Source organism: Rhipicephalus sanguineus, chromosome 5 (genome assembly GCF_013339695.2).
Source record: "Rhipicephalus sanguineus isolate Rsan-2018 chromosome 5, BIME_Rsan_1.4, whole genome shotgun sequence".
NCBI lineage: Eukaryota > Metazoa > Arthropoda > Arachnida > Ixodida > Ixodidae > Rhipicephalus > Rhipicephalus sanguineus.
Genome location: NC_051180.1, coordinates 93,538,138 through 93,550,884, shown reverse-complemented (window position 1 = coordinate 93,550,884; position 12,747 = coordinate 93,538,138). Strand labels below are relative to the sequence as shown.

At 43.7% G+C, this 12,747-nt stretch overlaps 1 protein-coding gene across 2 annotated transcripts; it reads right to left on the bottom strand.

Moving 5' to 3' along the window:
* Window positions 1–2,483: 2,483 nt before the first annotated feature.
* Window positions 2,484–8,969, bottom strand: LOC119393993 (zinc finger protein OZF). 2 transcript variants are annotated; one of them, XM_037661206.2, is made up of 4 exons: window positions 8,757–8,969; window positions 8,315–8,391; window positions 7,080–7,637; window positions 2,484–6,738 (listed from the first exon to the last, which is right to left on the bottom strand). In XM_037661206.2, exons 3-4 carry the CDS (start codon window positions 7,555–7,557, stop codon window positions 5,597–5,599), a joined length of 1,620 nt encoding a protein of 539 aa, XP_037517134.1. In that variant the 5' UTR covers window positions 7,558–7,637; window positions 8,315–8,391; window positions 8,757–8,969; the 3' UTR covers window positions 2,484–5,596. The 2 variants fall into 2 exon arrangements, with proteins under 2 accessions (XP_037517134.1, XP_049271538.1); XM_049415581.1 differs by lacking the exon at window positions 8,757–8,969 and having other exon boundaries at window positions 8,315–8,688.
* Between the last annotated feature and the right edge of the window lie 3,778 nt (window positions 8,970–12,747).

Here is a 12,747-nt window from a genome sequence, read left to right as displayed (position 1 = left end):
AAAAAAGAGGAGAGCGACGAGAAAGGTCGCAATTCTCAGTTTTCAATGAGTGCAGATCCGCTGCAGTAGTGAAATAAAATGTTGAGAAACATTTTTGTACAGGCAGACTTTCCATTTTATGTTAGTTTCACTATGCTACCACTTTAAAAAATGCACTGATGCAGTGGGCAGCTTAAACGACATCCCACTGAGATATGCCACCTGAGACATACAACACACAGAGACATTGTGTTGTATGTTATGGAATGCACAAGTGAAAACATTAAACAAGGTGATCAATCCATGATGCCGCCATACGTGGGAACTGACCGTAAGCAGACACATCATCGCTTAGCCAATGTTTTCAAATTTGAAAAATTGCCCTTGAAAAGGTCCACTATTAAAGATGACCGGCGTATTCCACAAATACTGTTCTCGCCATGCTAAGGCAGAGAGCACTGGACAAAATTCTACGGTGCAATTACGAGTTACGGTAGCAATACGCACTATGGGGGTCATGACTACAGCATGCACTTGAAAAACTCGCGCGATCGCACCAATGCTGGCAAATGTGGAGAGATAAAAAGAATAAACACTCATATTCAGACACACACACACAAGGAGGGTCACTACAGCTTGAGTAGGCATGAAAAGCACACCGTACTTCATAGGAACTTTTTTTATATCCGATAGGTACCCAACCGTCCACTTGCTGGACTGTTTCTCCCTCTTCACGCTAAAGCACAACTTCCCTGAGGTAGGCAGGCATGGCTACCTAAGAGCCTGTCTCCGCGAATGCCGCAGCTGCAGAATCTCTGCAAGCGATTAACATTTCAGTAGTTGCTTATATCATGTTCTTTTTTTTCTTTTCTTTCGTAGCTATGTGCCACAAGAAACGCAAAGCTACATGCTGTAACGATTAACAAATGCACACACAAAACGAGAGGCATGTTTTCATGCTATTGTTAAAACAGGAGGTAAACAAGTTAGACCAATGAAGAATTTGGCTTTCTATTTCTTATCGGCATACATTTGTGGTTTTATATGCAGCTTACATACGCCACCCAGACAGGCCTTAACAACATGGCAACCTGGGGTTACCGCAATTCATAACCAAATTTTTGTGAGAAAGCAACTAATTTCCTGCGAGTGCACAGTAAGATCAAATTTTCTATATTTTGTAGATAAAGTATTATGAGGCAGCACATCAGCTACAAACAGCCTATCTGGAACTGGCATCACAGTAGTAGAATGAAATTGGCTGAGCCAGCACCTCTCTGAAATGAGAGTTTCTGCCATTCTATGTAATCCCTATCCACATGCAGAGAAGTGCTTTGTTTTTACATTGCATGGTGCCTGTTAAATCCTTGTGAAGAAACTTTGGACGTAAGCAACACTGAGACATTCGGAGTGCAAATGACTCCAGCAGCTTCAGCAATCACACCTTCCACCTACTTGCAATAATTCTCTAGGAAACGAGAATCGGACAGGGTAGTAAATATGCAAAAACGCGACACAAAGCATCTTTATCGCTAGATATGACACTTAAAAAGTAAAGAACACTTGACAAAAGACAGTCATGCAGAGAAAGCGAAGAGATAACGAAACAATCTATTAAATGGCAAATAAGTTTGGCACTACAAACTATATCCCTAGAGCATCAAAAGGGACACGTTTATCGGAACTTTCATGAGGTAGAGCTGTATCTTTGGTCAGTATTCTTAACCTTGTTGCCATAAATTTGGCACACACACGGACACATATGATGGCACAGTTAGCACACACATAGACACAAGTCACATGACTAGTAAACACATACAAGACACTAAGAACAAGTGGCAGGATAGGATGCACATTTCTCTTCTATGCAAAAGGAACATTCACACAAACGCGGACACCCGTAAAGCTGGTGGAATGTAAATACCACTTTTAACACGCTCACAAACATTCAGACACGCCGGTGTCTGCAAAGCACCCAAGAATGTTACAGCAGATGTGATAAGCAATGTGCCAATATACCAGGGCTCATAAAGGAAAAGATTGTTCTGCGTTACAAAGATCTGTATCCTCTAATTAGCCTTTCAAGGTTCCTAGCTCAAAGCAGTTAGGTAGCTGTAGTTTCTCACATCTAGCGGGCAAAGTGCACTGCATCCTTCATACCAGATTAAGACGCTGTCTGGCTAAAGTCTTGTGATCGCATTTAATGTCTACTAAAGCAGAAAGAGGTGTGGTAAAACATTATGCTACATATCCACATAAAGGGTCGGTGACAAACATGTATGAACAGATCGTGATATTACACTAATGCCAGCAAGGTTACTCGCTACTTTTACTAAACTAATCTGCTAGCCTTATGAAGGGCTTAAAAAATTTTACATTTCCTCAGATCTCTTTCAACCAGAAAATTTCTTGCGACTTTTATGAGCAAGGGAAATGATAATAAATAGCTGGCCCTGCCCTGCCTCTATGACTTTGTTTTGAATAAGTCACTCATGCTATGCTCATAATTTTCCTGCCATGGATGCAGAACAATCTTTCTCATGCTATTGTCTTCAGTTGCACCGTTGAAACTACACTTGAAAACACACACTGGTAATTTCATGGCTGCGAGCATTGAAACTTATCAAAACTCTTGTAACTTCTTGGGAGCACCACATCCAATGTGAAGCATGAGCTGTGAAAGGCCACTTCCCTCATTCTAGCAGCAACATTTACTTTTTAGAGAAGGAATGCGAGCATGTAAAACCTGTACTTTCCTTCATGCAAGCTACAATTACTTACGGCCTGAATGTGTTTTTTATACAAAGTATTGCTCATTTATTTTTTCTCTCTCGCACACCAAACTCACGTCTGTAAATGTAACCTGAAACTGCTTAATAATTGCGGACTAAGTGGTGATTACGAACAGTAGAAGCCACAGCACCAAACCAGAACAAAGTGGGTGCAACATTTCTTTTTTTCTCTTACATAGTTGTACGACGTCGCACGATTCTTTACAGTGCGCAATGTCACGGTTTAATGTGCCTTCCACAGCTCAGTGAAAGGGTAATTCAAACTCACACAGACAACGACAGACGAAAGTGACAAACACTGGTTTCCACACGAAGTACCCTGAGTAATGTGGAAGTGCAACGGACTCTCTCACTTCTGTAACCTGCCATAACATCCTGCATTGATTGGCCTTACAATAGGACGAGTGCCAATAGTCCTTCCTCCATGTTGCAAAACGAAATCGCGCTCTGGACAGAGTGCGAGATTGTATTATTGTAAAACTGAACTCTTCTCGTACCACTGCTGCTTTCGTCTCGCAGTGCAGTTCAACGTACACAGAGAGCTGCTTCTGCGCTCAAAACTCGATGTAATGAATGTGCGCATTACCAATTGCCGAATACGACAAAACTACATCCACGCGTTTCTTGCCAATATTGGAGTGTAAATAATACATGCTTCTATGAATACTAAACATGGCGAATATATTTTCAGGTTGCATGCAACTTCAATATAATGACGTTTGAGTCTATAAACAGTGCACGGAAACTTTTAGCGCGCTTGTATGCCAGCAAAGTGAATAGGACAGGCATGCGACGGCACAAAAATTTTGCACGGGCTTCATCTTTATGTCGAAAGCAGTAACACATTGCGTGTTGGCTTATGCTCCTGATACCACGCCTCTGTGAGAACTCTGGATCAATGCAAAGGCCTTCACACACTGAAATGAAACCCAAAATCAGGAGTGCACACTTTGTTTTTGCTCACTAGCTGTGTGCTGTTTGAAGACGTTACGCGAGCTTCATGTCATAACTCGGTCAATTACAGGGTTAATGATAGTGTTCACACACATTTTGACCAGATTGAAGCCAGATAACCATAATTCAATCAATAAATATTTGAGAGGTAATTGAAGTAGTTAGCACACTACCTCTATAAAATGCGCCTGCGCTTAAAAAATGGTAATTTACGGTAACTCACGTAACTTAACCGTTTATTTTGGCAATTACACTTCAAACAAGTAAAATTATATTAGATTTGCATACACATACGCTATAACAAAGTATTATTGTTTAATTCACAGGTTCAAATGCCACAAACATATGATGCGTCACTAGAGAGAATCTTACGCTTGTGATTTGCATCATGCCAATTCACGGTTGCCAAATGTGAAACTTAGGCAGGCTTGGTAAAAGTACTTTTCATCAACTGTATGTCGACATGTCAAATTTTCTAAAGTTTTTCTAATGTGTCACCACTGTGCACATTTATACCATAGAGTAAGATATAATGCATTGGCCCAAATATAAGTCAACCCACAGATGGCATTTTTTATATCTCTAAGGGTGAGGTCAAGGTGTACCTGTATTTCCTATTATTTGAAACACATGATACCCATTTGTCATATTCATGAAATATCAAATGAAAACAAAATTTGAGCTTTTTGTGCTTGCAAAACACTTAAGAAAGCAAACATAAGCATTTTTTTGCTTTATTTTTTGCATAGCTCCCAACAAGAACATTGTCATGTTAACTGTTCATTATCAGACAACCACATGCTCTCTTATTCATGCAAGCAACAAAAGGCTTGTGGATTACTAAAGCTTTCGTAGCTTGCGTGGTTTATGCTCTATGATGCAATTTTGTCAACACCCGCGTGTCACTGCCAGCCAAAAGGCAAGTGCACATAGTCAAGCGCTTACAGCAGAGTCAATCAATCCAAGAAATAACTGCAAGCACACAAAGTACCAGTGCGTCCAGAACACTGGTGCAATTAACAACCCACAAGTAAGCCACAAGCTTTTCCACGTTCCTGCCAAGACCTGAAGTACGTAGGTAATATCAAATGTTCACAGATGTACATCAGGAATGTGCACAAACTGCACACAAACACCCAATATGACTTGTGATTTGTAGTTTGGCATGCATTTGCCTTCAATTTCGGCAGTCATCTAAAGTACGGTAATCAATTATTTTGTGTTACTGATGGTGAATGATTACACCATAAATGACTAAAATGCTCAACTATAGCATCACTACAGTTCTCTACAAATTCAGTTACAGTGATGTTGAAAAAATGACTATGAACTCTTCACGTATAGTAACGTTCCAATTTCTAAGAGCCTTAACATCAATAGCCTCATATCAGCTAAATAGTTTCTACAGGCAATGTGAATATTTCCCCAATTGGCTTCAGATATTTTTTAATCTCATCAGTGATCAGTGTCGCAAAGGACTGAACAGGTTGGATTGCCTTTCTGTTCACATTTACAATATTTCCTTACTTCACTTCATTGGCAAATCAGTGATAATAGTTCAATCAAGCTCAATGATAAAAGCTGCATCAGCATAACTTCATAATGTTATAATGAATCTAATTTATCAAAAAATAAAACCAGAGGCTCAACCAACACAACAGAACCTTTTGGAGTTCACTTCCAAATTTTTTGTCAACATATTCCCTTTTGTTAACGTCACGAAGGAGGGAGCATGTCTGTCCCACTCTTTGGGTTGAATTATATTTGGGAAAATACAGTACATTCCCACTTTGGTTATTGGCAAAACCATCATCAAAGAAAATAGGGCTCAGTGCGCCACGTGACATAGTAAGCACCACCGGAATTTGTGCCTAGTCAACGAGTGCCTTCTCGTTGCTGTGCAGTGCCATGTGTGCTTTGAGCGCTGCAAACTGCAGGAAGTGCTGGCCACATGCTGAGCACGAGTACGATGGCTCGCCCATGTGCGCCTTCAGGTGGCTCTTTAGGGTAGAAAACTGTGAAAATGCCTGGCCACACACCTCGCACTTGAAGGGTTCGGGACCCAGGTGCAGCTTCATGTGGTTGCGCAGGTGCGTCTGTCGCGTGAAGGTCTTTGAGCAGATGCTGCAGCGGAACGGCAGCGCAGGCTCCGGCGGCTGCGGAGACAGCTCGCCGAGATGGATCTTGGAGTGCGCCTCGAGGTCCGCCGCCTGTGCAAAGGCCTCGCCGCACAGACGACAGGCAAAGGACGCCGCCCCCCCTTGCTCGTGAATCTTGACATGAGTCCGCAATGTCGAGGCCTGGGCGAAGCCGAGGCCGCAGACACCGCATGCGAAGGGGCGCTCGCCCGTGTGGATGCGCATGTGCGTTTTGAGCTCGTAGGGACGCGAGAAGGACTTGGCACACAGGGCGCAGCGGTGAGGCCGTTCGCCTGTGTGAATCTTCATGTGACCCCGCAATGTGGATGCCAGGGTGAAGTCCTTGCCACAGACATCGCAGGAAAAGGGGCGCTCGCCCGTGTGGGTGCGCAAGTGGTTGCGCATGGCCGAGGACTGGAAGAAGCCCTGGCCACAGACGTCGCAGACAAAGGGCCGCTCGCCGGTGTGTATTCGCAAGTGGCGCTTGAGGTCGTAAGAGCGCAGAAACTGCTTCTGACAGACGTCGCACTTGTGCGGTCGGTCGGAACTGTGCGTCTTCCGGTGGGCCCGCAAACTGTTGCTCGTGGAATAGGTTTTGCCACAGAGTTCGCACTCGTGCGGCGGCTCCGAGGGGATGATACCATGCGGCAGCTCCTCTGCATACAACCGCAGCTCCTCTTCGTGCTCCTTGAGGTGAACCTGAACTGAGCAAGGTAGCGTGAAGGGTCGGTCACAGATGCGGCACAAGGAACTGTTTTCGAGCTTGTGCGTGAGCTGGTGCCTCTTCAAGGATGCCAAGTACAGGAAGTGCCTTGGGCAGAAAAGGCAGCGGTGCGGTCGTCGCTTCCGATGAAATTTCGTGTACTTTTTTGAACCTGAAATTGGGACAGCATTGACGACAAAGGATGGTGAAAATGGGGACCCGTACAGCACAAGCTTTGGAGCATATCTTTACACGAATGAAGATTACGCAGAAAAATATTCTACATTTGAACAACCAGTCTACCTTTAAACAACCAGAGCTAGTAGCAACAACATCCAGTGAACTGGTTTACAACTCAATTTGTGGGGAATGCATCTGATAACATATACAATGAAAATTTCGCACTCATTCTCTGGGGTAATCTGGTTATGAAAGCTGCTTGAGAACACAAAAATTCCCTGAACTCTTTCGTTTGTGAATTCATGCAATTCATTCATATTTAAGAGCACTCACCAATAGCCACTTGATGATAAGGGACGCCGTGCCGCAAGTGAAACACGCTGTGAATGCTGATGCTCTCGAAAGTTGGGAAGAAGCGGCCACAAACATCACACTCGTGCTTCCTGGAAGGCAAGTGAGACGTCCGGGCATGCTGCAGGACATCCGACGACGAGAGGAAACCTTTTCCACAGTAGTAGCAGTAGTGCAGGGTCTCCAAAGACGACACAACTTCGTGCTGACAGAGCTCTAGGCGGAAGCGAAAGTCACTCTTGCATCGTTCACAGTGAAGCGGGAGTTTGCGTGGGTGCTTCTCTGTCAGGTGACTTCGAAGAGTCTCCGGGATGGCAAAAGCGCTCTCCACACTCAAAGCAGCAGTATGGCCTGATGCCAGTATGTATGAATAGATGCCGAAACAGAATGGCTGCACTTGTGGTGGAGTACAAGCACAACGGGCAGAGGTAACTTTCCTCCTGGTCGCCATTGAGCTCATCGATTGGAGATGGCGGGAGCATTGAGGTGCTCAGGTCCTCCATCGCACGCTAAGGTGGGCTGGAGTGCCTCAGCTTTCTCCTGGAGAAAAGGCACAATGCAAAAGGAGAAATAAGCAATTTGTTTTATTTATGCTTTCTCATGTTAGTGCAGTGGAAGCATTTTGTCTCTGCTGTCGTAGTTTGTCACTTAACCTGAAATGCGTCGATTAGTAAAGCACAGCTGAACCCCCCACATTTTCTAACAAAACAAAAAAAATTAATGAAGAATGAATGACAATCATGAAGCATATAATTGTACTGCGCACATCTTTGATACCTTGTCGCCACTATCAACGATTGTATTACAAGTGGCGCTCACACTCTTCAACATTTGAAATTCGCACCTCAACGCTCATGAGGTAACACTACGAGGCAGCGAAAAAAATAAAGCCGGCGCATTTGCTGTAATCCCGGCGACTGCGCTACACAGGAAAGTGTACTTCCGGCGGTAACACGGCAGACCATTCAAAATGGTTACCGCGCGCTAGATAACCTCCGGGAAACACGCGATCCGCATCACGCATTTGTTTTTGAAGCGTAAGTCATATACATACAGTAAAGCGCGGTTCAATAGACGGCTGACACAAACGAATCGGTAACAGGTGCCGGAGAGATCGGCGCCGATCATTAAACCAATCACGGCAACCAACGCGCATCGAATCGATGTGCCCCACCGAGACTAGAGGGGCAAATCAGCACAAAGACGACTGCGCTTACCTGACATGGACTGGAAGAAAATCCGCCAGGTTCGAGTCGGAATGTAGTTTCATTCTATCGTTCGCTTCAAGGCGACGCTGGAAATGGGCAAGAAACGTCGGATTCGAGAATGCAAAGCCAAATTTTCAATACTATCTTTTTCGCTCACACGGATACTAGGCGCAAGAATTTCTCAAGGCACGAACGCTGCACACTTTCGTCGCCTTTGCTCGATTTCTATCTTATCTCCCGAAACTTAAAGATAAGAACAGGGTCGAATCACTGCTGAAAACAACATGCCGGGAGGCCAATATCACAGAGAAAGAAATGACGCGCTAGACGCCTGAACCCCCGCTCCCGCGACGAATAAAAAAAAAGCAACGGCTCGAGGGAGACGCAGCAGAAAAAGGAAAAGCGCAGTAGAAAAAGGGAAGAAAAAAAGGATGTGGGGAGGCTGACTCACAATTTTTTTCTTGCTCTCCGCGCACTGCGACGTGGTGGCGCTGTTGCCCGCGCCCTGAAAACAATTTGCGTTTTATCTAACATTCACGTACAGTTGTAGACAAAACATGTTCCAATTTTTTTTTTTCGTTTCAGATAAAGGACGAAAGCCAAAGCACTTCTAATTCAATCGTCAGCGCGTCTGATCGCCATGACAACTGCCCGCAGCGCTCCCTCGCGCCGCGCACGCGTGCCGCCGAGTAACGGAAATTCGCTCCCGCGTCGAAAACGAAACTGACGCACGCAACGAGGCTGGCGCAAACGGTGGCGTCTTGTTCGAGAGGAACAAACAATCCCACAACTAGTACCACAACTGTGAAGAGATTAACCCGCGCGTGCGGCCAATGTCCTAATAGACAATTACTCTGCATTCCGCTAAAGGGCCTTTCACCAGGCTTGGGCACTGCGAACAACCAAGCATGGTGTGCTGATCACTTGGTAGTGTAGCGCGAAAACGATCGATATTTGAAAAACAGCGCCACGCGATCTGTATTAAAATTCGACTTTAATTTCGAATTAAAGAGAGTGAAAACTAACGGGCACGTATTTCGCCGTTATTTGTTGGAAGTGCCATAATTGATCTGTATGTAGTGGGTGATTCCACGAGAGATCGAGCATGCCTGTCCGGTCGATATTTCTGTTTTGCCTGGGTTTTTCATATGTTATGTGGGCACATTCAAAGTGCACGGAACCGAAAATTTTATTTCCAAGAAACGCTCCCAGCGCGCCAAAAAATATTTGAAGGTGGCGGCGCGGGCCTCCTGTTTTTGCTCACTGCAATGTTTTCGGATTTCGCGGCCGAATTTAACGCGAACTATAAATGATGTGCCGAAAAATTCTCTTGCTGGTTTTAATGCGCATTACTGTGAATTACATCCATACTTTTTTATGCCGTCCTCAAAAGGAAGAAAATGTGAAAAAATGGCAAACACGGCCAAAATAAAAAAAGTGTGCTAAGTTTGAGGCGCCTTGGCGCCTTTCCTATTTCAAACAAAAACTTCAAAACATTGTGAAATATAGAAAAGAGCCTTTGCAGCATTTATACAGATCATTTTCCTACGGGCAGCGTGAAAAAAGAAAAAAAAATGGCTAAAGGAGCAAGTTTTTTCAAAAAAGTTAATTTTCAAAAAATAAAATAAAAAAAACTCCGGTCTCAATTTTGACGACAATTTTTTATCGAAGAGAGCTTATGTCAATAAACACACGGTTTTAATATCATATGTCCTCATTTGCTTTGTTCACGAGATATAACAGGCCAAAATGACCCTTGCTGTGTGTGCTCACTTCAGTGCGACTGATGGGTGTTATCAGCTTGCATTGTGCGTAAATCTCAGTTTTAATTATTCTGCTGCAGCAAAACGTTGCGCTGGTTCGCACACGGTAGACACAAATAAAATCTGAAAACACATTTTTCTTGACGAAAAGCCCTCAAGGCAACGTTTTGCTGCAGCAGAATAATTAAAACTGAGATTTACGCACAATGCAAGCTGATAACAACCATCAGTCGCACTGAAGTGAGCACACACAGCAAGGGTCATTTTGGCCTGTTATATCTCGTGAACAAAGCAAATGAGGACATATGATATTAAAACAGTGTGTTTATTGACATAAGCTCTCTTCGATAAAAAATTGTCGTCAAAATTGAGACCGGAGTTTTTTTATTTTATTTTTTGAAAATGAACTTTTTTGAAAAAACTTGCTTCTTTAGCTATTTTTTTTTCTTTTTTCACGCTGCCCGTAGGAAAATGATCTTCCTGTATAAATGCTGCAAAGGCTCTTTTCTATATTTCACAATGTTTTGAAGTTTTTGTTTGAAATAGGAAAGGCGCCAAGGCGCCTCAAACTTAGCACACTTTTTATTTTGGCCGTGTTTGCCATTTTTTCACATTTTCTTCCTTTTGAGGACGGCATAAAAAAGCATGGATGTAATTCACAGTAATGCCTTATTAAAACCAGCAAGAGAATTTTCGGCACATCCTTTATTAGTTCGCGTTAAATTCGGCCGCGAAATCCGAAAACATTGCAGTGAGCAAAAACAGGAGGCCCGCGCCGCCACCTTCAAATATTTTTTTTTGCCGCGCTGGGAGCGTTCCTTGGAAATAAAATTTTCGGTTCCGTGCACTTTGAATGTGCCCACATAACATATAAAAAACCCAGGCAAAACAAAAATATCGAGCGGACAGGCATGTTCGATGTCTCGTGGAATCACCCTATTAATGTCATTTTATAAGCGGAACCTGTTTCAGTTCGCCATTGCTCCGTGCGGCGTTCGCAAAAACTCGGCCTGGATTTGTCGGGTATGTGCCACTGAAAGCGGATATGTGCCAAGCAGCTCTTAGCGTAGCCGGGTGATTCCACGTAAGATCGAACAAACGATGGCTGGTCGACCTCTTAAATTTATTTCAAAATTTTATATATTATTGCCTGATGAGTGGAAAGAAGAGATCCGCAATTTGTTTTGCCGCCAAAAATTTTTTCGAAGCACAGGAAATCAATAATGACGAAGAGGTGGAGTGGAGCGCTCATCCGCTCTGCTGTTTTTGGCCAACTTTCGTGTGAATTGCACAAAATATATTAAAGTTAGGTAGCTGAAATTTATTTACCTAAATATATGCATGCTTTTGCTTCTGGTCAGGTATTTTTAGTTTTTGTGCGTGGTGTAGATGGTTTTATAAAAAACCTCAAAAATGGCCCAATTGGCAAAATTTTCTTTACTTTGAAGCTCTTTATCTCAAAATCGCGTCGTAGCAGAGCTACGAAAATTCCGCATTACGTTTTTCGCATGCTTATCTACCAAAGTTGCCAAATCTTGTATTTATATAACTTTTCAGTAAAGAGATATGATCGGGCTAGTTCAAGAAAACACCCGAACAATGGAAAACTTCTGACGACAATTAAAAAAAAAACATTTTTTAAATATCTTAAACTTTGTCCCACTTATTCTCCTCCACATCAGCTTTCACAATCATTAAAACAGGTTACATAATGTCGTTGCACTAATAGTTACGGCCCCTCCAATGAGACCCTTAGGCAAGGATGGGCAATTCCGACTTCTTGCCCAGCAAGTGTATAAAATGCAGGCAGGATTGAATTTCTTTTTATTAAAAGGCCAGCACGTACCTCAAAAGGTGTCGCCGGCACTGAAGACGTTAATTTGAAAATATTTGGTCACTGCAGCGGCCACCAGCGCGGGGCTACCGATCAGGCGCGCGCGCACCCGAGATGCTCGTTGTAAGAGACGGCGCAGTGAGAACTCGTTTTCGCGTCCTCAGACCGATGGAGTTCGAAACAGCAACACCTCTCGGGTGACTTGAACGCACGTGCACCGGAAGTCGCAGTGACCTGGTAATTGCGTCGATTTCTTTTTCAGGGGGGCATAGAATGTCATCGTTAAACTGTGCGTTCCGTGAAGATCTTTCATTGCAGTGGTAGCAATAGCACGCGTAGCACAAGTAGTCCGTCTCATTGACAGTCACTATCTTTCGGGCGTTAAACGTTCCTTCAAAGCATTTATGTCTAGGTCGGTAACTCTGCGAAATTTTGGCTTCTTTGCAATAAAAAAAGGAGTACTGACACAATTTGAGACATCGCAAAAGGGACATTTTTTGCTTCGTTGTATGCAGTGTCCCCACGCTGTCCCACACTGGAGCCGGAGAACACGTATAAAATATTTCAATTTGACTTTGAAGTTTTCCTCGCTGAGCATTTGCAAGCCAGCCACACTGCAAGGACATTATCCCGACAGTCAAGACAGTTCATTCCGAGTTCGCGAGTTCTGCGTCCTGCATGCCGCCTAAATCGTAGAAATCACTGTCAGGGTCACTGGACGACAATTCACTCATCGTTGTCTATTCCACCACGAGCAGATGACGGATTTCCGCTAGTACGTCGCGAGTTTTCTGTATCTCCGTGACGTCACACTGTTATGAAACGACACTGAGAAGCCACCCCCT